Genomic DNA, 26,364 nt, shown 5'->3' with positions numbered 1-26,364 from the left:
TCAAAATAAATGTTATAAATAAATTATTAAAAAATGTAAATAATAAAAGGTTGTCGTTTCATTTTTGCCAAACATTATCCAAAAATAAAATTTAAGTGGTTTATCCGAGTTTGAAACAGACTGCAATATAATTATAGATCCGAAAATAAACTAGTATGCCAATACAATAATATAAAATGCACTAAGCTAAAAGTTCTAACAAATATGGCTTTACTGATAATAAGGAATGTAATACTAAAACCTGATCGAATGATTGAGTCAACCTTAGCAGAGGGTTGACGAGATCAGATAGGCTCTATGCAAAAGACTGGTAGTCAGCTCCTTTCAGCTACACTGGAAGCCGACCCCAGTATAGCAAGAAAAAGGCTAGACAGATGACGAATGATTGAGAGTGCTGAAGTTTCTTCAGGCTACAGGGAACATTACACAACTTTTTTTATCTACAGGAAAGTACATAACTATTGTTGACACCCACGCATTACCTGACCCTCCCGGATCTAAATTTCTGTTCATCCAATATAAAAATTATTAATATAAAAATCAAATTATTTAAATGTTTCTAGGTAAACATCTCAGACAAGTTTTATCGATCATCCCGGATACATAAATTATCGAACCGAAGATGAATTTTATGACAAGTTAGACAATGGTTAGCTAGTTAGTTTTAGCTAAGCTGCATCGTTTATTATTATTGCCATCTGAGTGAACTATGAATAATACTATGACCTTACATATATTAACTTTTGATCTGGTCTAATAAATAGATCTTGCTTAAAGCTACCCGACCATGTCAGAGTTTTTGAAGGACCGAGACAATTAAGATTCTTTTTCTATTGTTAATGTAATGAAATTTTACTAAAGATGTATTCCTCACACGAGAAGCTCTATGTAATCATCATCAGCCTTTATACTGCCCCACTGTAGGGCACAGGTATATTCTTATTCAGAGAAAGAGTGACCGTTTATCACCACGCTTGCTCAACGCTGATTGGCGAAATTACATTTTAAAGTCCAGGTTTCTTCAAGATGTTTTCCTTAACCTTCTCAGTAAATGTTCTATAAGTTATACATGGAAAGAATATAAACATTAGAAAACTCGTACTAGAGAGGCTGGAGATTTAACTATGCACCACGAGATTATTATTTTAATTGGTTTTAATTACCTCGTCGCAGTATGGATCGCACATAATTAGTCAACAAGGCTATATAGTCAATAATGATTATACGCCCACCATGTTCTTTTTGGAGCCCTTTGTATACCAGGGCTTCGGCCCGGTGCGAACTGGAATCGGTTCACGTCGATAGAGTTTGAGTTCAAACAAACTCGCGGCATATCTTAATTGGGTTATTGCCGTTTAATTTTTTTTGAAACGATACCCTAATACACATAGTTTAAGGACCCCTGTTACAGGCAAAAACGATATAAATAATCACAAACAATTAATAATTCAAACACTCAATAATGAAGATCACGGCTACACATTATAAACAATATTAATAACATTTGTCGAGGTTAATAACACCATGTCTTCTACATAGAGATGTAATCAGCGGGTGATCGATCACACCCAGGCTGTTCAGACAAATTATTACATTTCTGATAAAATCTTAAATAACCATAAATATGTCTTGAAATTATATTATTTTATTTATCTTTGAATCCAGAAAAATTAATTAGATAATAAATTAAAGTAAGCTTTTTCTAGCCATGGTCAGATAGGCTGAAGAGCCTGTGTCATGAAAAAAGGTAGCTGCCGAAAAAAAATAAGCAGTCATCGACCTTTAGTTATGGCTTGGCAGAGTTCACTATTTGATTGTAAATAAGAGTTTTCAGGACCTATAGTGTAAAATATTCTAAATATACATTCATTTTCAATAAGAATTAAGAAGTCCACCGCCTTTACCTACAGTCGATTGCTGAACGATTGTTCTGCTCACGTTCTTTGCACGTGCGTGCCCTTAATTAACGTAACTAAATCATACCACTTTGTTTCGTAAATATTCATGGACCTTATTATTTAATTAGCATTATTTATTGTTTTGTCAATCTTAAGTATGTACACCAATACTTTCACAAAATGATAAAAGTGCAGTGTACATTCTATCGAAAGCCAACAGGATTCTTTTAGGTAAACGAAATCACTGATAGAATGTATGGTTAGATACGATTTTGTCGTAAAATTACTGAACCGATCTAAATTGAATTGAGATTATTTTTTTAGATTTCATTGAGTTTGTAAAAGCAATATACCTAGCTACACTTAGAAAGCGCGCGAACTCGTGGTGACAGCATCGAGATATTGAAGCCTTTTAAACCTATCTTATCTCAGAAAGTATTTGTCAGCATAACATTACAATTAATAAAAGTTGTTAACTCTAGTACCTTGTCACCAATTACATAGAAACCCCATAATGATTCTATCGATCTTTCGACTTGCCAACACCAAATTAACATTATTATCTAATTTCCAACAAATAGAAAAAACTAAACAGAACGGATATAAAAAGTAAAAAAGGAATAATATAAATTGAAAAGAGTCGTTTCTTTGTAAATAACAGTTACTTAATTATTATTATAAAACAAACGTGATCTAGTCAGGGTCAAACTATCATCATTTATATTATGTTGATGATAGTGTAATAAAAATTATCGTGTCTGTATGTGTTGCAGGATACTAAAGCTTATTTTTCTTTGGGCTATAAAATCATCAAGTGAATACTGCAATTCTGGGTGAACAACCTTAATTATTAAATCTGTTTTTTATTCATAATTAAATCCGCTAGCGATTTCACCCGCATCCCGTAGGGACAACACGTAGTCTTCAGCCCTCCTTTATAAATGGACTAACATGAAATAAAATAATTGTTCAAATAGTTCAACTTCAGATATTCACTTTTTCAAATAAACAAACATTATCTAACTATTGCAGTGCTTGCTGCAGTGTTTTAATAACCTCGTAATCTCTTTTCCTTCTTAAATATTTTTCAGCGTCAGATATAAAGATTATACAGATATTTTTTTATCCACGAGTGCGATGTAGTAAGATTAGTATCCGGGTGCGGGACGAGGGTGAAGCCACCGGCAGAAGCTCGTTTAAACTACATGATAAAGTAGTCTAAGTTGCATCTCAACTAATAATACTTTATATATCTTAATATCAGTAAAGCACGTTGCGAAACTGGTTCAATAAAACTGATCTAGTTTCTATAAAAATATTCAGAGCTGTTTGGTGAATCCGCATTATGACATTTGAGATTTATATTTTGAAAACGAAGTATAAAAGTTACAACCGCTAGCTCATATCAACCCTTCTGGACAGTCAGTAAAAAATTGCATTAGAGCTACGAGCCTATAAAACTTTTTATGCAATTTTAGACGTGAAATGTGCGTTTATTACAAATTAAACTATTACATTATAGCCTAATTTGGATTAGCGTGTTTGACTGCAAATATTATAATGGACAGAGGTCTAATTAAAATAAAATAGCAATAGAACCTAAAACCTGCATCAAAATTACAACAAAAAATTAATAGAAATATCAGTCAGTTAATATTTTATCTGTCCATTTGGGCGTTGTCTGGGTGGGGCACTTCGGCCGTTCACTGTAGAGAACTTAATTGTGGAAACGTGCTCTATAAGGAACCCTGTGCTGGAAATATATTTATCTACGTAGATTTATTAGTCGCATTTACTTAAATATGGTACTTTTTACATTTCGCAATAAGTTACTCTAATTCAAATTCTTTATTGTGAACTAAGTGTAAAAGGATCTTACAACTAGGTACGTTCTTGGAACTTATTTGCCTTAGGTATTCACTATATTATCACCTTCATGTTTTGCCCTTATCGCAATTTTATTTGAGGTCCACATAGCATGTCTTCTTCCACATCCTTCTATTTGAAGTCATCTTACAAAGTAAGATGATTTCTTCCCTAAGTTTTAAGTAAGCAACTACATAGTAACGACTGCCAAAGATGCTCAAATGACAGGTCCGTTCCGACATAGATAGTCACTAATCCAAGAACTGACCGCACCAAACATTGCTTAACTTTACGATCGATATCGATCGACCTGTGCAGCTGTTACCGAGCACATGAACTTCCCAAAAAAGCGATGTAAAACCAAAAATACATACAAAAATGACATAATATTATTTATAGCTTACAACTCATTAAGTTCGTCGCTATATTATTTAAAAGTATTTAACGTCAGTTTACGAATTTGTGAATAGTCGCGAAATGCTATTAGAATATATTATTATTAAAAAAATACAAGTTTCTTTCACGTTTTTTATGTAGCCTTGGACTTGAACTTCAAAAGTATAAAGGCGCTCACTGATGTCTGTGAACTGCACCGACTGCGAACATACAAAAGTAGGTTCTGTGTTTGACTTCCATTTTTTAAATTATTTTTTGGCTTTTTTGTACGAAATTCTTATGTATACAAAAGCAGACTTAATTTTAAATTCGTATGATGTTTAATTAGTTGAAATGAACAAATGGACAACAGTTGGTTATAAATAATCATTTATTCAAAGTAGGCTGGAAATCAGCCCTTTTGCAGGTCAACTTTACAAAAGACAGCCCCCTGAAAACGCCCGCCCTTTACCACTTCTTATGTGTTTTTGCTGGGAAGAAGAATTGGTACAAAATGTTAAAAACATTATACAAAATGTATATACGAATTATATTATATTTTCTTTTCTTACAGCCGCTTTTGTAGAAAATCTTTGGTTTCTATAACTTCTACAATATCAATATTTATTAACCATTGATTTTAAGGCACACACATGACTTACAATATTAACTCATTATGTATGTGACGTCTGCGTCTAGCCGTTATAAAGGGTGAGTCAAATAATTGCGCCTGTTGCGATGCCGTCCATAAACCTTAGATAGATAATTAACTTGTAGAGCAATTAAAGCTGTTTAATTACATAAGACGTCATCCTTAAATAGTTAAGTCGAAAATATGTTGAATAGTAAAGTAATGCCTTAATAAAGAACAATTTTATTTCTTAATTTTGTAATTTATATTAAGGTAGGCGATGAAAAAGCCCATTGAAAAAAGTTTTGTGATGTAAGTATAAAAAAACTTTTAAAACGTAAATAAAATAAAAATATTAAACAATGTAAAATAATAAATGAAAGTCGACATCTGAGTGCGCCTTTACAACGACCCTGAACTTGGTTGAACTTTACAATATTGTTGATATTTTTGTTTCAAAATATTTCGCAAGCATTATTAAGAGCTATTTTCTATACAGACTAGACTAAAATTGACTGCTACAATTCCTAGATTTTAGACTAAAGTCAAGGTCAACGCAATTACGGGTCATATTGTACGATTTTATCCATGCAAGGTACTTATAATTTGCTGCGGCATTGTTCGAAAGAGTTACCGCGGTCCTGGTACATAAAGGGCTTAAAAAGGAACATGATGGGATTTAGTCAGCAAGAGCCTGACACTCCCTCACGCTTCTAACCCACAGCGGGAGGGGTCATTTGATTTCCCATCAAAAAAGCTGTATCTGGGTAGACTGAATGTCTCACCCAAATAACCAGGAAAAGGCTAGACAGATAATAGAGATATGTATATTCATTAATCAATTCAAGTATGACCGCTTGACAACTAAACTACTCATCTGCCTAGTTTTGTAAAAAAATCTAAAGGTAATTAGCATTTGACATGCATCATATTCTTTTTGGAAATAAACCCAACTTGCCAGCTCGCTATTTCGTGTCATTCGATTTATACTTGGGTCCATACATATTTGGACAGAGGAATCTGAGAATTTTTTAAATGTCAGCTTAATGATTGAATGGTTCTAGAGTAAATTTGCATTAATACCTTTTTAAGTAATGATGAGCTTAGGATTGTTGAATATTCTGTGTCAATGACAGTGCCAATAGTGATTTTGGGAGTGGTTGGAGCTCTGTGTGTTTGATTCGAATCTCGTGAGTAGCAAGTTGAGGGACCCATATATTCCTTTTATCTTTTTTAATTGCCTACTTATTGCCTTCTATTACTATTAATACTCATAGAAAAAAACAGGATCAATTAAAAAGAAATATTTTTATCTAGGAAATTATATTTTTTGCTTTAAACCTTATCCCTGAGTTAGCAGTTGTCTGTATCCGTAACTGAACTAGATAGATTGCAGACTGCGATAATAGTTCGATACCCATATAAAAACGCCTATGCAATAGAAATGCCTTGTCTCTATGCCAGTATTTTATATGAAAAAATATTTGTTTCCATACTACTAAAAACCGGCCAAGTGCGAGTCGGACTCGCGCACCGAGGGTTCCGTACAAATCCTGTATAGATAAAAAGTGAGTCTTGCGCCAACCGTTCAGTTTAGAACAAACATAGTTATGGTAATTTCGTGAGAGTCAAAATAGTTAATATTTTTTATTTTACAATATAACTAAAATAGTAGGCCAGTACCTTGTAAAAGTTATTTATATAAAACATTTTATTGTCATCATTCAGAAATCTGATTGAAAATAACTAATTATGTTTTAAAGGTCATTGGGCATATCTGACCCGCTTTGTAAAAAGTGGCGGACATGAATCAAAGTAGTTTTAAATCGTGGAGAATGGTATGACGTTTCTTTGAATATAAATATTTTATTAAAATTCCATGGAGACGAATGTCCAGGATCGTTTGAAAAATATAAAAGACAAGCAGTTTCAGAGGATTGTAGAGGTTGCAATGCTAGTTTTTATTGTTAAAGACTTTTCATAAAGAAGGAAGATGCCAATTCGGATGACCAGGATCTGATGAGGATCTGGAAACCCTGAGATATCGAGGGCAACTCTTGAATATTGTAGGCACGCATCGAATCAAAACCAGACATGTAACTGTATTTTTGAGGGTACTGGTAAACAGTAAAGGTTTGAAGCTGATTTGATTATGGAGACTACAGAGAGTCGAGGGAACTCCTGAACGGTATGTTGCAACTACCACGTGTTTGGGCTTATTTTATTCGTATTGACGAGAACTTTTCACAAAAGTTAAAAATAAAAACTTTTTACAAAAAAAAAAACAACTTCCAAAACAACAAGAAAACTGTTTATATGCATCGGTCTAGATCTAGGTGGTTAAATAAATATAGATGCATCCTCTAGACACCGACTTCTAGACCTAATCGCATTGGGGTTACCTGTAATGGTAAATGTATGTAGATAAATAAATAAATATGAGCCCAAACACGACGTAACTAAAACATGCCGTTGAGGAGTACTCTCGACTTTCTCACGTCTCCATCATCAGGTAAGCTCTAAACCTTCACTGTTTGATAGTATCACCAGACATACATCTGAGAATCAAGTTTTAATCCTATGCATGCCTACAATTTCTGATAGTTGCCCTCGATTTCTCAGGATTTCCATCATCAGATCCTGACCTGATGACAATGGAAATAAAAGGCGAGTATACTCTTTCACTACAAAGAAATGATTTCTCAAATCCGTCAAACTTGGTCGTTTAAATTCTCCATTGAAATGAGGAAAATATTTGATGTTTACACCTGATGTTTTAATGTTTTATGTAACTTCAAATTTATCATTTTCGCAATTTTTCCTTTAACTGTACTTTATAACGTTGCTTCTTGCCGAATTTCAAGATTCTGAGTTCACGGGAAGTACCTTGTAGGTTTTGATTCCCTAGCGTGTGACGGAAATTCGTCTAAGGTGTCGGTATAACTGCTGTATCTTTTGATCGCGTTAACTTAGAAGTTTGATTTTTTCACTACCTAAAGGGACAATAGACCTAAGTATTTGGTATAAATTTCAATTTGATACCTTTATTCGTTCGTGAGAAATAAGGTAGTAAGTTTCATTTTATTAAAATATTTTTTTTTATGTTATATAACTAAAAAAATGAGATTTTCGGAATTTTTCCTATATTTGCATTATATGACAATGCTTCATGCCAAATTTCAAGACTCTGAGTTTACGGGAAGTATCCTGTAGGTTTTGATTCCTTTGCGAGTGTCGAAAATTTGTTGAAAATATCGACATAATCGGCTGTATCTTTTGATTGGCTTGGCTTAGAAGTTTGATATTTTCACAGCTTAAAGAGGCAATAGACCTGAGTATTTCATGTGAATTTCAGCTTCAGATAAAGTGTCTTGACAGACAGACAGACAGACAGACAGACAGAAGGACAACAAAGTGATCCTATAAGGGTTCCGTTTTTTCCTTTTGAGGTACGGAACCCTAAAAAATGAAATAAGATTTGTTTGTTTACTATAGATATAGTAAGAAACCCAGCTAATACCCCAAATAAAAATTAAGTTCTGTTTCGAAATTCGTTTACATACCTGGTAATTTTTCATAGTGCTTTAAACTAGGTTACAGTTCTATTTTTAATAACATTAGTGTGAAACAGATGATTAGACTAATGATTATTGTCTTGTGATTTGTTATGCTCAATCTTGTTAAAATTACCTAACTATCCTTTCCTTAAAGTTATTTGTTTATTGTGAAATCTAGTGTTATAGATAATGATTACCTTTTTCTATTTAATTTAGCTGAGTTTAGCTATTCAAATAATATCAATGCATGGTACAATTTGGAAAAAAAAATAGTTTGCAGATTAAACGCATCAATGGCCTGACTAAATCCTTATATAAATCAAGTTTTAGAAAGATTAAATAAAGCTTTAATTAGTGATGATGCTTTTAAGACCAAATCCAGTTTAAATATGAAATAAATAATGAAATTCAATATACCCACTTCATGACGCAAAACGCTGCGGGATACAAACAATTTAAATGTTTTTTTTACAAATTGATTTACGCGTAATCTTAAACATAACCTGAGGGCAAACACATGTACACTACACTACCACTTAAATCTATGATATATTACTTACTCATATAAACCACTAGTCGTTTTCCCTCGGTTTCACCCGCGTCCCGTGGGAACCACTGCCCCTACTGGGATAAAATATAGTTTATGTTATTTGGGAAGAGTGTAGCTTTCCAGTAGTGCAAGAATGTTTCAAATCGGCCCAGTAGTTGGAGCGTTCAGAGTTCGCGCTCCCTACAAACTTTTAGTCGGCTGATAGTTGGTTTGGGCTCATAAATCAATATGAAGATGGATGCAAGTACACACGGTAAAACGATCAGGTATTTGGCCAGTATCAGACCGACTAAAAACTTTGGTTGTAACTACGACTGCCTAAAAAAAAAACCAACGACCGTACCTCCAATGTGCGCGTAGGCTTAAGGTACAAACAAACAAACAAAAAAAAATGTTTCCTATTTATTACATTAGTACAGAAAACATCTGTAATGATGATAGATGGCTTTATAATCATATATTTTTGCACTACAAAAATGAGCTCATTATATTTCACACATAGTTTCAAGGATGACACGACTTGTATTGCAATTGACGCATGATTGAAGGCTGAAGTTAATATTAACGTTAAATATTAACTAAGTCTTAAAGTAATTAAGTTTGCGTAGCTTTTACTACGAGGTCAGATGTTGTTTTTTAGGGTTCCGTACCCAAAGGGTAAAACGGGATATTGATTTCGCTCCTCTATCCGTCCGTCTGTATCTCATGAACCGTGATAGTGAGAGATAGAGAATAAAATAAATATTTGGAGGCTCCCATGATTTTGTCCGTTTAATAAATAATGGTACGGAACCCTTCGTGCGCGAGTCTGACTCGCACTTGGCCGGTTTCTTTTTTAAATATTTTTGATTGATGTGTTTGAATACTGTTGCGAAAGTTAAGTTTTATAAAATCTGTCTTGGAACACGATTTTATTCACGTTTTGAGGAAATTACTTCCGTATAAGAAATTAACAGGATGCTTTCCCGTATATAATGTGTAAACGATATATAGGTAAATGTTGTATGAAGTTTACTTCTTTTATATGCCAATAAATTAGATTACATCATCATATACAATAAAGTTATACCCATTAAGTATTTAGTTTCTGTGAAAACTTAACTGTCGTAACAATAGCGAGTAATAACATGAGTTAACTGTATCAATAACAATTAAGCTAAATACAGCAAAACGTTCTAATCTTTTAATTTGTATTTGTTCTTCATAAACTTATTCTATAGTAGGCAGTCGCTCCTTGTAAAACACTGGTACTCAGCTGCATCCGGTAAGACTGGAAGCCGACCCCAACATAATTGGGAGAAGGCTCAGCAGATGATGGTATCAATCAGTCTCTTATTCAAACTAAAGTTTTAGCAAAAAAACTGAAGCTAATTGTTTTGCAATTTGCGATAATTATTAAAGCATCCAAATTTCTTCTATTTATTGGACACGAATTTAATAATACCTAAGTGATCACGATTCTATCGTTTCAAAGGCAGGACATTTTATTGTTACATAAAAACATCAGACACATACAATTTCCTGACTACGCATAGTAATCATAAACTAGAATCGATTCATAGAAAAACATCAATTATGAAATATTTAATCGAAAAATGTCTAAAAATAAGTTTATTATTTCAGTCTGACATTTGAAATATTTAGACAAGAAAGAAGCCTTTCTTTTTATCAAATTATGTGGAATAAATCTTATTTTATGTTTTCTATGCAATATTTCCTACTTTGTACATTTAAGACTCTTCAATATATTTCTGTATTTGAACGGCAAGACTGGCATACTTACAATATTGCATATATTGTAAGTATGCCAGTCTTGATATGCAAAAATAAATTGGTCCTTTTTGCTTCAAACATGGAGAAAAAAATGAAGAGCCGAAATGTCTTAACACAAAATCTCCTAAGAAAGTAGGCAAAGCCCCGCTTTTTCTGTTTCTTAGGAGAAAAAGCGGGTGTTTGGAATATTATTTTCAAAATAAAATCACCAATCAATCAGGACCAATCTTTGACAGATTGATTTTGATTTGAGAAGGAACCCGAACGTCTCGTTAGTTCTAGTAATTGATCACGCCTACCGTAATCTACAAGAAGACGCTCGACCTACTTTCCTTGTGGCATCTCCGCTATCTCTACTCCGTGCCTTTAAAGGATTCTAGTAAACAGGTAAATTGACATTGTCAGCAAATGGAATAGGTATGTACGATCTCATGAAAAATCGCTATTGTAGAACAAAGGTCATAGGCCTATCAAATAGAGTCCGTCACTCTATTTCTTTGTCTATGTCTTTGTCAATAATCTTTTTGTATTGTAATTTTATCTTTTTGTGATCATTTTAAGCATTTGTTCGTTCAAACGGTTGCACCATCATTAATCACAATAACCTTTCTTTGAATACCTGAATAGTTAGAAACGTGATAATCTTTCTTTTGATTGCGATCAGACCAAATGTTGGAACTAGATACTTTTGACTGATAGCTCATTTTAAAACGAACATCAAGGTTGGTTATATATTTGCTGTTATAGATTTTTTTTACGGTGATTGATAGGGATCGACCATAATTTATTTTTCCACTTTTCTCCCCAATTTTACAGGGTTGACGCAATATATTTTGTTTCCCGCTTCCATTTCTGACTAAATATGACTAGCTAACTAATGACTGCGTATAAATTGTGGCTGACCTAAAAAAAAATTGTAATTTTTTGAGACATTTGACCAATTAAAATCTTTCATCTAAGATCGCAGAATATCAAGGTTTTACCTACACTTTCTTATAAAGAACAATTAGATCAAACGCTATTGCAACTTCATTTAAATTAAACTCTTTTAATGCAGCTAAAAGACAATAACTAAAATTAAACGGTAACATTGTTCCGATCAGTGTTGCCACACTATTGAATCCTCTGGACTAAACAATCAGTACTTTATAATGGCGTGTCAGTCAGATTTGACTGATGGCTCGCATTCAATTTGTCCACGTCTTTTGATGACTGACTAATGGACTTTGAGCTACCTTTTGACAACCTGATGACGTCATGAAGACTGGTTTGTGAGATAATTGTTAAAGCGCATGCGTGTCCGGTTTAAACGCATAGCGGCTTTTACGGATACAAAAGCTTGTAGGCTTGAAAGTTATGGAGGAAAAGAAATGGTATGACATGATTAATGTAGATCATCATTTGAGACCAGAACCCATAGTTGCATCTACTGAGAGAGTCGCAAGTTCATCGAAGTAAGATTTTATTTTAGGCACTTAAAAATTGAAAAAAAAGCATTTTATTAATTTAAATATTTTTTGTCAATGATGAAAAATTATAAAATTACAGTTTTATTTTGCAGTGTATTTTCAGAGTCTACATTCTCATCTTAGAGCTTACAAACCAAGGTCAATCGTCATCCTTCTACCCTTCCGAGGTCAACTTTGGTAAAAACAAAAGCTGATCTACAAACCACAATAAACAATACACATAGTAACCTTAAGAGTAATTAAACTCGATCATAATCAGGCGACAGGACGGCACAAAATCACGGTTTTGATAATCAAAATATAATAAAAAGAATAGGTACTTATCCACCGTCACGAAAATGCGTGGTCGTGGTACAAATGACCTGGACTGTTCAGATCAATGTATTGGTTTTGATAATACGATGGATGATTGAACTGAGGAGTAAGTGGTTCTGTATGTTATATTTTTTACCAACTGTAATAAAATATGTAAAATCCTTCACCGAGTCTGCCTTGAAAAACTGTGCTCAGTTTTTCATTTGTTTTCACCAACAGGTAAAGTGTTTCATGAGAAAATTGAAAGTAGGAACTGAAAGTAGAAAGTTACAATTATTTTATAGACAATTAAGCATATCAAATCTTCATCGCTCTCCGATTTTTTACTAACCTATAGAATGAACCTATATCATTTCATGAAAATAATGTTATGTTATCGCTAAGCTACTCAAACAAATCTAGAATTGTCAATTGATATGACTTTCTAAGCCGATTTTAGGCATTTTTAAAAGATTACTGAACCGAATATTTCAACACAAAGCTTGATAAAGAACATAGGCTACTTTTTATCCAGACGCGAGTAGTTTCTTTGGGATGCGAGTGGAACCGAGGGAAACATCTAGTCAAACATGATATTACCTAATTCCTTAATAGAAAGTCATTTATTCTGATTTCGAAGTGATGTACTCTTAATAGCCTAATTTACTTTAACGATCCGCGTTATTTTTCAAATATCTATGGTAAAAGGTTTTCTCACGTAAATCGTCTCGTCTCACAGTTTCTAAATGTGCCTGTACTCGTACTATTAACTCGTTTTTAAAAGCTTTTTTTAAGATACCTACAGATAAATATGTAGTTTTTGTAGGCATTCGTTTTGTAGTAATTATTTGGTAACCGTAATTATTTAATGAGTAGATTACTGGCAAGTTATATTTACAATACTGTAAATGTCTTTCGTGTTCCGTACACATAATACTTACCTACTTTACCACGGACTATAGCTATACTTTGTATATTCTTTCAAAATGAAAATACCCACAAAATTTAAGTTTTTTTTTAATAGAACTAAATAACTTTTTAACAACTTACCTTCAACAGTGTCTAGTTTAAAATTTAAATAGGTATTTTCGGTTTTACCAATATGATTCCTAAGTATTCGCTAGTTTTGAAAATAAAAAAAAAAGCTTTTAATAGAACTACTTATTAGTGCATTGATGCAGTTGATGCAGTGTTAAGAAATCGGCTGACACTCAAAATGCACGAATAATTTTCGTGACCAATAGCCGTTCAATGTAATTATGCTCTTATGCTAAATAGTGCTTACCACGGCCAAGACATGGGTGGTTCCTATCACACTTTGGAATGTTATAATGATAAATTCTGATGTATCAATCTATACATAATTTAGGTTGTATTTTTACCTCTTGTACTCTTATATAGTTTATTTATATTGTAAAATAAATATCAGTTAAATAAAATACTTAGTATACGCTGTAAAATTAAATAAAAAGGCGTAAAAAACGTACCCAATATGTCACAACAAAAAAAAAAATACTTACGAAAGCAAAGTATTTGTAAAACGAATTTTCTGACCTAAAAATTACATTTTACTATGTACTTACTGTCTATTTTATAGTTCAACACCAAACACATAATACCTACAGCTAGCCTTTTATTAAGGTTCTAGTAATATTCTCAATTATAAATAATGCATTTAATATCCACTGTTAAGCTGACTCATGGTATACAAGTACAAATTTCTCATGAACTCATCTATTACAAAAACCAGATAAATAGCGGAAATGTCTTAATATGGCAAATTGTCTACAATTTCAACTAACTATAATAAGATATACCATAATTTGCCTTTCGATAGGCACATGTGCTTTATAAGTATTTTGTAGGTAACGGCTGTAATTTCATATGATAATCTGTAGTTGGTTTTGGATTACTTTATTAGACGGATGTTAATTTCGATCCTGTTATTGTTGCTAATGAGCTAATTCGGCTAGACTTGCTACTTTAGGTACTATTAGGCACAAGTTTAAATATAACTTTGAAGAATAGATTTTTTTCTTTACATTTAAGGTAAGGACTGAAGTCTTCAACTGAAAAAAGGGATATATTATTATTAAAATTACTGTCTATTCGTAGTGACGATGGTACCTTTTTAGTTAAAATAATCACTTCTTAAGGGCACAAAAAGTTAGTAAATATGCATTACACAATAATAATTATTAAAGTGGTTAAACGTCTCTCTAGTACACTGCAGTAAGATACAAGTTTCATTTACGCACACTTTTTCAATTTATTCTAATAAAAATTTCAGTTGTTCACGCACACAAATAAAGGGCAAATTAAACTAAACAAATGACATTACACGTCTAGTTATTTATCAAGAAAGAATTCAAATGGGAATCGTGGTTCTCAGTACATTAAACTATTAAACCCGGATGCCGACAGTTCTATATTACTAATAATCTCGCAATTAAAAACAATAATTAAAAAATAAAGGAACCCAACAAGTACCGACAAGCAAACACATAGAGTGTGCACAGCAATTAAAAAAAAATCTGTTTATATGTATGTATGTTAAATGTTATTAAATTGTTTTTTATTGTTTGTAATTATACTTAATATATACATGTTGTATATAATTTGTATATGCTGGATGCGTAATGAATATATTTAAGTTACGATTTGTCCGTGAAAACAAAACCTTTAGGTAAAATATAGTGAAGTTAGATATGACATCATTATGGTCAAAGTATGTATTATAAGCCTACAGAACTTTACTAGATATAATTATAGAGCTCCATATGCTTTATCTTTAAATTGTGTAAATAAGTCCTATTAACTTACAGTAGGTAATTAAGTTTTTACTGAAACTGAAAAGTAATTTTATTTCTAAGTACTAGTAGATACTAATGTTGGTGGCCCTAAGTCATAGTAATCTTAATTAACAATAACCTCTTAACCAGACATTTATGAGAAATAATTAATTCTTAAATGATAGCAAATTAAATTGAGATTTCATTATCTTATTTCAGAGTAGCTACTTAAATCAAATGCTTAGCAAGCGTAAATCTTACATTAGCATTGCTTTTAATTCCCGCTAAAACACTAGTAAAATACTGCTGTTTTTGCTACTAGACATGTTGGAGCCCTTCACAAAGATACCACATAAGATGTTTATTCCAAGTATTTTACAAAAAAGAAACTGTTTCCGAATGGCTATCTATATGTACTACAGACTTAAAAAAATCTCCACGGATCCCTAATAATAAAATAAACAAAGTAAATCCCACCATACATGGGTGATCACACACACACACGTCACGCTCACAGTAATTAGAGTATCAGTAATATTGATCGAGTTATTGAGTAACCACACACACATACAAACATCGTGGAATCTTCACTATTAGTACTGTCAAAGGTTAGCTCCGTGAGCACAATTTTGAGTAACTTAGCATGGTGAACGAATTAACTTCATATAAATAGGATGCAGTTACTGTGATATGCACATTCGGTGATCATCCCGTGGTAGCACAACAGCTTTAGATATGAAGCTGGTAATATATTCTATATTTATAGTTAAAAATAAATAATAAACATCTTAAAGAACATAGAAATTCAAATAAAAAAAAGTCTTCAAAAATTTTTCAGTGTTAATTATTCAGAAGTTTTCAAAAAATGGATTGCAGTGAAAGTTTCAATAAATAAAAGTGCAATTAAAAGTTTAATAAATAAAATTTAAAAGTAAACATTGACCTATGACATGGCAGGAGTATTCCGTAAACTAGATGATTCGTTAAAATCAAGGGCTTGCCTTTCTAACTGTGACTCAATCTATCATGACAAATCTGTGCCTTCAATTTGCCGTGGAATACAAACGTTTATTTTAAGTCTAATTCATTGAAATTTTATCTTTTCAGCTTATTATTTTATCAGTGATAGCATGCAGCTATGCTGACAAGTTGGACAGGACGTACTTGCCTCCCGCAAGTGCGGGCTCTGCTGGTGGAAGCCCAGGGTCTCTGACGGCCCCCGGAAGCGAACCTGCCTTTGGCCTACCTAAAGGTCCTTCATCGTTTGGCCAGCCTGCTTCTCAGTACAACGCACCTGGAAGTCCTGCGGCCGGACAAGGCCCTAGTGGTTTTGGACAGCCCTCAGCTTCTGGACAGGCTGGATTTGGGCAACCTACCTCGCAGTACGGTGCTCCTTCTGGTGCCGGCCCCGCCGGACAGGGCTCTGCGGGCAGACAGCCTGCTTCCCAATACGGTGCTCCTTCAGGTGCTGGCCCAGCCGGACAGGGCTCTGCAGGAATCAGACAGCCTAATTCCCAATACGGTGCCCCTGCTAGTGGTGCAAGCCCTGCGCCCGGACAAGGCCCCGCTGGATTTGGCCAACCCTCTCAATACAACGCTCCTAGTGACGCTAGCTCTGCTCCCAGCCAAGGTTCTGCTACATTTGGCCAAGCACCTTTCGGAAGCCAAGGATCTCAAGACGCGGCTGCCTACGCTAGCCAGCCTCAGCCCGAACGTGAACGCGCTTCCATCGACAAGAACGCTGAAATCCTCAGATACGAAAACCAGAATGACGGTGAAACCTTCTCGTACAGTTTCGAGACTTCGAACGGAATTTCTGCTGAAGAATCTGGTGTGGCTACTAACGGTGTTCAGGCTCAGGGTGCCTTTTCTTACACTGGTGATGATGGCCAGCAATACAGCGTGACGTACACTGCTGACGAGAACGGCTACCAACCCCAGGGTGATCACCTTCCTACTCCTCCCCCGATCCCTGAAGAGATCTTGAAGTCTCTGGAAGAGAACGCGAGGGCCGCGGCTGCAGGCACACAAGAAGGTTAGTCCATTGTTTCTCAACATTTACTTTTATGCTATTATATTAGTTATTGTCATATTTGTGGGAAGTTCTCTTGATCGTTCAAGTGATTATATGAAGCGATTGAATAACTTTTTTATTGATACAATGTAAAATCACGGGTTATAATCACGCGTGTTTTATATAAATTCGTTATCAGTTCCTATTAGTTGTTCCGTGTGAAACCGCTTGCAAAACTGTGACACACTGCACGAATCGATGAGTTAAATCAGAAAGGAATCTAGAACCCGAAACTCGACTCATCGTTGATTGAGAATTCCTATTTGTAAGGTTCAGTTTTTAAGTTAATACATATTTGGTATCTGGTATAATACCTATGCTTATTTAAATACATATGTACGAGGAAATCGAATACATTGAATGAAAAGCCTGTTTGTCCGAAATAAATTGGATACTATTGGAACATGCAAAGTGGCCCCTATGTGAAGCATTAGATAACTAACATCATTTAGTGACTATAAGTAGAGCTTAAAATACTGAAAATATGAATTTCTTGACTATGTTTTGTGATACACGAATGAACTCTGACACTTTAATTTCATGAGACCTTCGATATGATCTCATCAGTAATTCACATTATTATAATTACAATTTATTGAGTTACCAATGTTCAAGAAGACATTGACTGACATTGATCTGACATCATTTTTGAACCTTATGTTGGGTAACTATAATTATAGCTATTAATATTTTAATAGCAGTTAAATCGCCTCTGTACTAATATGTTTTTTTGCTAAATTACTGTTACTTTTAGTTGGCACGATTTTTATGAGAAAATGATCCGTGATGGCGTAAATGTATGTCCGCAATTATATGTAGTAGTTACAAGTTCAAAAGTCAAAGTTAAAATATTGCAATACAGGTACTACGTGTATGTAACGTATGTAACTTACTGATTGTGAGGAACTAATTTAATATTTTTTTTGTACCAAGCATAGGTTTTTGCTCCACATTGTTTTTGTTAATTTACTAACAAATTGGCTTGTATTCAATTGTTTTTGTACCATTAAAAATTATTTGAGAAGATGGATCTTAATAAAACTTCGCAACGTAGAAATGAGTGCTAGGAATAAATTTCTACGACCATTAAACTAATCAATTCTTACTTATGTTTCAGGCGCCTACAACCCAGAAGAAGTCAACAGCCCAGTATCCCAGCAGTACTACGGTGGAGCCTCTCCATCCTACCAGGGTCAAGGCCAGCCCGGCCAAGGTCCTGCCTCTCAATACGGAGCCCCCGCTCAATCCGGCCCCGCTGCCAGTGGATCAGGATTCCCAGCTCAACGTGGTCAGTCACCAGCTTCCCAGTACGGCGCCCCTGGTCAAAATGAACCTGCTTCAGCTTCATCAGGACCCCAAGGTTATGCTACCCAGCCTGGTCAAGGACCCACTTCTCAGTATAGCGCTCCTTCTCAAGCTGGAGCTGTAGGCACAAATGGAATTGCTGGTTTCCCTGCTCAGCGTGGTCAGTCTTCCACTCCTCAGTTTGGTGCCCCTGCTTCGTCTGGATCTCAGGGTCCTTCTTCACAGTTTGGTGCCCCATCTGCTTCCGGCCCGTCTAAAACTGGAGCTCAGGGTGGAAGGGACTCAGGTTATCAGTACAATACACCTGGAAGCGCTCCTTCTGGATCTTCTTCTGGACCTGCCCAATCAGGACCTGCCTCTCAATATGGCGCTCCTTCTCAATCTGCTTCATCTGGTTCCAACAGGCCTTCTGGGTCAAGATTCCCGGCTCAGGGTGATCAGTCTCCTGCCTCTCAGTACAATGCTCCTGTCTTTTCTGCATCTCAAGGTCCATCCTCTCAGTTTGGTGCCCCAGCATCCTCATCTTCTGGTCCAGCTAGGCCTTCTGGAGCCCAAGGTGGTCGTGATTCGGGCTACCAATACAATGCTCCTGGTGCGTCCCCTTCTGGATCTCAAGGTTTCCAAGGTAATCAGGCTCCCGGTAACCAGTATGGTGCTCCTAAACCCTCTGGATCACCCAGGCTCTCAGGTGCTCAAGGTTTCGCCCCTCAAGGCAGCCAATCTCCAGCTTCTCAATATGGTGCTCCCTCTGCCACTTCTGGCCCCGCTAGGCCAAGTGGACCTCAAGGTTTCCCCACTCAGGGCAGTCAAACTCCCTCTTCCCAGTATGGTGCTCCTAGTGCCTCTCCTTCTGGTTCAAACAGACCCACTGGAGCTCAAGGGTTCCCATCTCAGCCTTCAGGAATAAACCAAGCTTCTCCATTCGCCCCTGCTGGACCTTCTGGCAACAATGGGCCTGCTCGTTTCGGAGCCCAAGGTCAGTCAGGACAAGGTCAGGATGACGGATACCAATACAACAGACCTCAAACCCAATTTGGTGGACCTCAAGGATTAGGAGCTAGGCCCAACGCCCAAGGTTTTGCCCCATCAGGTCAACCTGGCTTTGGTAATGGACCTGCTCAAGGATCAAGGCCTTCATCTGGTCCCGCTTCCAGACCCAGTGCAGGATTCCCCTCCGGTTCTCCTTCTGGCAATGGACCATCTGGTGCTGCTCCCGGTCCCATCGGCCAGGGCTCGCCTTTCTCCAAGCCTAGCTCAGTAGGACAGTACACACCCTCAGGTCCAAGTGGTCCAACTAGCCCCGCTGGCTCAGGATTCCCCAGGCCAAGCGGCCCTGCTGGATCAGCTGCCGGACCCGCTCAGGGACCTTTCGGATCTCAACGTCAGCCTTCGATGCCTGGCTCCGGCTACGACTACAGCCGTCCTGGATCTCAGGGCTCTCAGGCTGGACCCGCTCAGGGAGCTCAACCCGGTTTCGGTCCTTCAGGCCAGAACAGACCCGGACAAACTGGTGCTCAGGCTGGTTTTGGACCTTCTGGCCAAAATAGGCCAGGTCAGACCGGCTCACCATCTGGCTTCGGACCTGCTGGACAGAACAGGCCCAGCGAAAACTTCGGTGGACCTCGCCAGCCCCCAAGCTTCAGCCCCGAGGAAGGATACAAATACTAAACCAAGGATAGATTAATTAATTTATGATTAAGAGACAAGCAAATAGATAAAATGTAAAAAAAAAAAACTACGTAGTACGCTTATAAAAATATTTTGTACATATTTATACGAAATGTATAGAATATAATGTGGAGTCACTATGTGATTGAAATGTTAATGTAAATTAAATAAATGATGCAAAGCTAACACTAGCTTTTATTACATTTAAGAAACAAAGTGTTTCAATGAAGGAATCCTTATTTTAGTCAAACTACCTCCCGGTATGATTTTTCATGACATTTTATTATTATTTATCTGTACGATACACAACACTTAAATAAATAACTTTTCGATAGCCGTATCGTATCCATCAAAATAGTGAATGAAGAATATCATACATTTTTATTTCACGATATTATATAATCAATAATCCAAACTTATAATATCAGAAATAAATAGTCTTAAATAATGACATTGCTAAGCTTTTTCTGAAGACAATACTTATTGTAACAAGAAATCATTTAATTTTAATCAGTACCTAGCCGATTCCTAAGCTCCTTTTTCATCTTCCTTTTCCTGTAAAAATAAAAAAAATAGACTTAGGTATCTGATAATCGTAATTTTTGTAATACTTACGTCGGTAAACCAGAAAACTTAGAAAAGCTCATCTCTTTATAGTTTCGCATGTAAATTTTTCATTAGTTTTAAATTTGCTATGCATGATATGATCTATCTATCTAATATATATATTATATGATTGGGTAAGAATCTTACCTAAAGCACTTTCATACTAGCGATTCTGAGCCGCAAATAATCTTATCGGTGTCATCTTCATATTGCGCTGAGCAATTTCGCACGAAAACCTAGTGGGAAATCCTCTAGTGTGTAAGAGCTTTTACGCCAGTAAAGACTACGTAGAAACATACATACATGTCGTCATAGCATGCACGCTGGTATTATATCAAGATACTCTAATAGGTGTGTGATCATCGAAGTCTATGGACTACAGAATAAATGAATAATACATGTATTACCAAGGAGACTGTTACAAACTTGGTGGATGTAAGGATCTCAGAGAATGTGGCAAACCGGGAACTGGTAAGCTTCACATGACATTTGAACGCACTATCTTGTAATGTCATTTTTATTTCGATGTGCATCGGCCTAGAAGTCGGTGTCTAATGGATGTTAGGTACTAAGTTAATTTTGCCACCGACTTCTAGGCCGATGCACCTAACATTTTTTTTTTTGCTTTTTACTGTTATTTATTTATTTTTATTATATAATACAGTAAATAAGGAAGTAGATAAGAAAGTTCATAAGGTAAGTACATAATGGGAGTATATAAGGGGAGTACATAATACAGTATATAAGGAAGTACATAAGAAAGTTCATAAGGTAAGTACACAATGGGAGTATATAAGGGGAGTACATAATTTATATAAGGAAGTACATAAGAAAGTTCATAAGATAAGTACATAATGGGAGTATATAAGGGGAGTACATAATACAGTATATAAGGAAGTACATAAGAAAGTTCATATGGTAAATACATAAGGGAAGTACATAAGGAAGTAGTTTAGTTAGTTATAGTAGTTTAGTTTTAGCGTAAATAGGCTATCTAACACTTAAAGAATTTTTCAAATCGGATAGGTAGTTTCCGAGACTAGCGCGATCAAACAAACTCTTCAGCTTTATAATATCAATAATATAATATAAATATTATTAGTATAGCTGACTGCACTCGCACAGACGCACAAGAGTGTAACTGCCAACTAACTTAAGTACGACTGCCAATTGACAAACCGTGTCAAACGCCACCGAGAGCTTTAAAGACAACTTTATCACTAAGCCTTATTACGTCAGCAAATCTGCAGTGTGCGTGATAAGAAGAAGTGCATTAATTCTTTAATAACATTGAACCTGCAAGTCATAGCGCCTCAGGCAACAATTTAATCTACTAACGCTAATGAAGGCTACCAAAAACTTTACAACGCAAAAACAGCATCATAAAAATCACTAAGCAAAAATAAAATATGACTTATGAACACTAAAAATCACTTTAAACAGTAAACTACGTCAATAAAGGCCTATAACCAATTGATGGTCCACTAAAAGCTCAATAAACGTTTAAAAAAAACACGTAAAAGTAATAACAAGCCCAATAATGGTTAGTAAACTAATTTAAACTAAATAATGTGTGAACTAAAGTGTTAGGAAACGGTTCAGTTGCATCACGAGCACAGTCGTGTGAAGATGGCTCGGTATAGTGGGGACAGCGAGGCGTGGCATCATGATTAATCTGTACTCAATATAATGAAAATAAAACATTTTTTTCTTTGTTTGTTTATTTGTAAACCACTGAACCGATTTGAAAAATTCTTTCAATATTGGAAAGCTACACTCTTCCCAAATAATATAGGCTATATTTTATCCCAGTACGGGTAGTAGTTTCTACAGGACGTGGGTAAACCCGCGGGAAGTCGGCTAGTGATTAATATTTTATTTATTGAGTTCAAATATTCGGTGATTTATGACTTTATGTGGGGTGTAATTACATTGATATTTATGAAGGTTTCGACGTATTGAGTGATGTATGGTCTTGATTGTGGCCTGCGGGTTAATGTTGGTTATTTATCACAATTACTTATGCGTGCTCAAACATAATACGAGTGTATTACATGTTTATTTTTTTTAAGTTGTCTAGTTGATATAGGTATCTTTTTTATTCATTTTTCCTATATTTTTCTATTTTATTACAAATATTTTTGAAATTGTTTTTTTTTGTTATAATAGGTGGTTTTTTTTTCAAAATTGGATTTTTCTGTAATAATTAACTCTCCTCAGTTATGCCAGTATAAATAGTTTAATAGAGTAAAAGTTTACTAACATATTTTATTTAAGTGAAGCTGTATCTTTAAAGCTAAAATATAAGTCAAACGTAGGGCAATGTACCTCATCACGAGTATATAGTTAAAACTTAAAAGGTAATTGTGCAAAGGCGCACTAATAACAGTGATCACGCTATCGACTGTGACGTTGATTGCACAGATACAGATAAGTGTTCACATACACGGTCCAACATTATTTTAACTGCCTTTATTTTATTCTGATTATGGGCTTTTGTCGGGGTTAATATTTATGTATTTTGGTTTACATGAAGGTAATGTTGCTATCAATGTAGAATTTTGAAAATAAATAATATAATATAAAATATAATATAGATTTAGAAACTACTTTACTTTGTACATGTCTTCTCTGTATTGTGTTTGCTTGAAATATTTTGTGTAAAATAAAGAATAATAGAAATAACACAGTTCTTAGTTCTAAAAACGAATAGAATAGCTGTGCCTTAAGGAGCTTTGAATACCTCTTCTGCATAAATACTTATTATTTATTGACTAGCTTCCACGTGCAGATTTCCGATTTCTACGAAAACTAAAACATACCTCGATGAATATCTTATTTAATACTGTTGAAAGAATGTGAAACCAGTAGGTAACTGAGATAAGTGCGGTCAAGCAAACACGTAACAAGTACAGAAAATTAAATGGAAATATTTATTTATTTCTAAAACTACTACATCATACATAACAGCTAAGAAAACTTTAATGCAAAATATTACAACATCAAATATATTCGCAACACCACAATGTGGGTTCATGTATCGACACTCTAATGTTACGACCCAAACATCACACGTTGTTCTCCAAATGACGATAATAATAATAATACAATGATGCGCATAACCTGTGCTTTATGTACCTAACATAATACTCTACTAGCTGTGTTCCGTGGTTTCACGCGTCTGTAGGAAACTTACTGGCCCACTAAGTCAAAATGTAGCCTTTTTGAACAAACGGGCCGTCTAACACAAAAAAAATAATTAGCGCATCCAACCAAACTAAGATTTTTTTAATCAATTCAGCCTTATGTCTTAACAAATCTGAGTGTCTGACTACTTCGCTCACTTGGATAATAGCTTATACCTACCCTTCTCAATAAATGAGCTGTATAAAATTTAAAGAATTTATCAAATCAGACCAAGTTCCTGAAATAATCACATTCATCCAAAGTAATCCAAACAAACAGACTCGTCAGCTTAATTCTATCAGCACAGACAGCAAAACTTGTGTGCGCGTGATACTTTCAATTAGACCGTCTTGTAGGGTTAAATGTACTCGTAAATACAACGGTTTGTTCATCGACAATATTAGAAGGTGTTGCCAGGATTTGAGCACAATGAGAACTGAAACTTTGCAACACACGTTGCATGATGTCATCGGCATCTATTTCCTATATGGACCAATAGTTCGAAGCTTTAGAGTGCATGTAAGACCTTATAAATAATGTAAAACGCATCCCATGATAAATAATTTATATTTCTACTATGCAGTAAGTAATAAAAACTGGTAGGCTTTGGAAATGATTTAGGTGTTTCTAAATGTGCCTGTACTAATACATATGTATTATTAAGCTGGACAGTTTGTTTGTTTAACAGATTTTTGAAACTACTAGTACGAATGAAATGAAATCTTTCAGTACCCACATAAAATAACAACAATTACCTATTATTATTTATAGCTAACTAAGGTACAAAGTGGACTGTGATAGGCTGATGATGATGATGAGGTACAAAGTCCATTTTTCGATGATTTTCATCAGTATGTGTACAGTTGTCATGAAATACGGGCGAAACGGAGAGGAAACACTAGTATTTAAAAAGTGCTTATAAAATCGGTTATTCCTAATGAGTGTACCTATTGGCTTGACATAAACATGTTGTACCTTCTTCATTTGGTCCCCGAGATGAGCAATTATTTATTCCTTTTTTACTTTGAATAGGTTTTCGTTCGTCGTATCGTTTTTTCGTAAGCAGCTTATTAATAGTACCTTATATGCACACAAGTAACATACCTACCAATATTTGTGTCACATAACTGAGCCCAGCGAGTACCAATGTACTTTTAAAATTCTATCTCGCAATCAGCTCTCGGGCCTTTTCTCAACTATGTTGAGATCGGCTTCCAGGCTAACCGGACGCAGCTGAGTTCCAGTGTTTAACAAGGAGCGACTACCTATCTGACCTCCTCAACCCAGTTACCCGGGCAACCTGATACTCCTTGGTTAGACTGGTTATCAGCCTTACCGCCTTCTGACTACCCCTAACGACTGCTACAGGGTATTAATGATAGCCGGGACCTACAGTTAACGTGCCCCCAAACACATTGGTGTCCAAGATATACTTAGATAGTACATACAAACTTAGAAAAGTTGCGTTGGTACATGCCTGACCTGGACTCGAACCCACACATTCATACTTTTTAACCTAATAAGTACCTATCAATTTGCTTGTTAATCCTATCTCGCAATATAGCCCAAAAACTATTAAAAATAATGGCCAACTAACACGTGTCTCAGTGTGATCTCTATTTATTCACAAAGATGAAGACATAAGGCGTTATTAACTAACGTTGCCCCCTGGGCGGCGCGCGCGCATCACGCCGCAATATGAACCTATCACGTTTAGCTGTGGGTGCTTTGATTTAGTTAGCTTCTAAATTATCCGGGTGTTGGAAATGTAGTTCGAATATGAAGATGATTTCATGGTTGATGTTTGTATTTAGTAGTAATTAAATATTGCTGAAAACGTTTGCGAAAGATGGGTTGTTGGTGATGTGATAGTTAATACTTACGCTATATTATTATAGGCCTTGTAATAGCAGTATTTTTGTTTGGAGGGAAATTATCAAGTGACTCGCGCTCTTTTAATGGGCTGCAACCATTGTGGAAGGGAGTATCAGATTCTCTCTGACTAATATCCTCCCATGTTTCCCCTGGAGATCTTTATGTTCCAGGGCTGCGGTTACGCATCTAAACAATATCGCAGAATCACGATTCATGAAGTAGTATTTTGTCAAGGGATAATAAAATTATGTGCTATTAGCTTCTGTCGCGAGTTTCATCAGCGTCCCGTGGAAACTATTTTGCGCACCCGAAATAATAAGTAGCCATGCAGTCCTTGATAAGTAGGTTATGTATGTACCTGTAAAGCCAGCTGGTGTTGAAAGTAATCATAAACAAACATTTCAGCTTATTAGCTTAGATATAGATTTTGAGATTTTGATTTTTA

At 35.3% G+C, this 26,364-nt stretch overlaps 1 protein-coding gene across 1 annotated transcript; it reads left to right on the top strand.

Moving 5' to 3' along the window:
• The first annotated feature begins 15,869 nt into the window (after positions 1-15,869).
• LOC110376234 (collagen alpha-1(I) chain) lies at positions 15,870-20,437 on the top strand. Its single transcript, XM_021334645.3, has 3 exons — positions 15,870-15,949; positions 16,313-17,240; positions 18,397-20,437. Exons 1-3 carry the CDS (start codon positions 15,941-15,943, stop codon positions 20,250-20,252), a joined length of 2,793 nt encoding a protein of 930 aa, XP_021190320.3. The 5' UTR covers positions 15,870-15,940; the 3' UTR covers positions 20,253-20,437.
• Positions 20,438-26,364: the final 5,927 nt, after the last annotated feature.

This window comes from Helicoverpa armigera, chromosome 15 (genome assembly GCF_030705265.1).
Source record: "Helicoverpa armigera isolate CAAS_96S chromosome 15, ASM3070526v1, whole genome shotgun sequence".
In the NCBI taxonomy this organism is placed as follows: domain Eukaryota; kingdom Metazoa; phylum Arthropoda; class Insecta; order Lepidoptera; family Noctuidae; genus Helicoverpa; species Helicoverpa armigera.
Note: the sequence above shows the minus strand (reverse complement) of the source record. Positions and strands in the feature narration are given on the sequence as shown.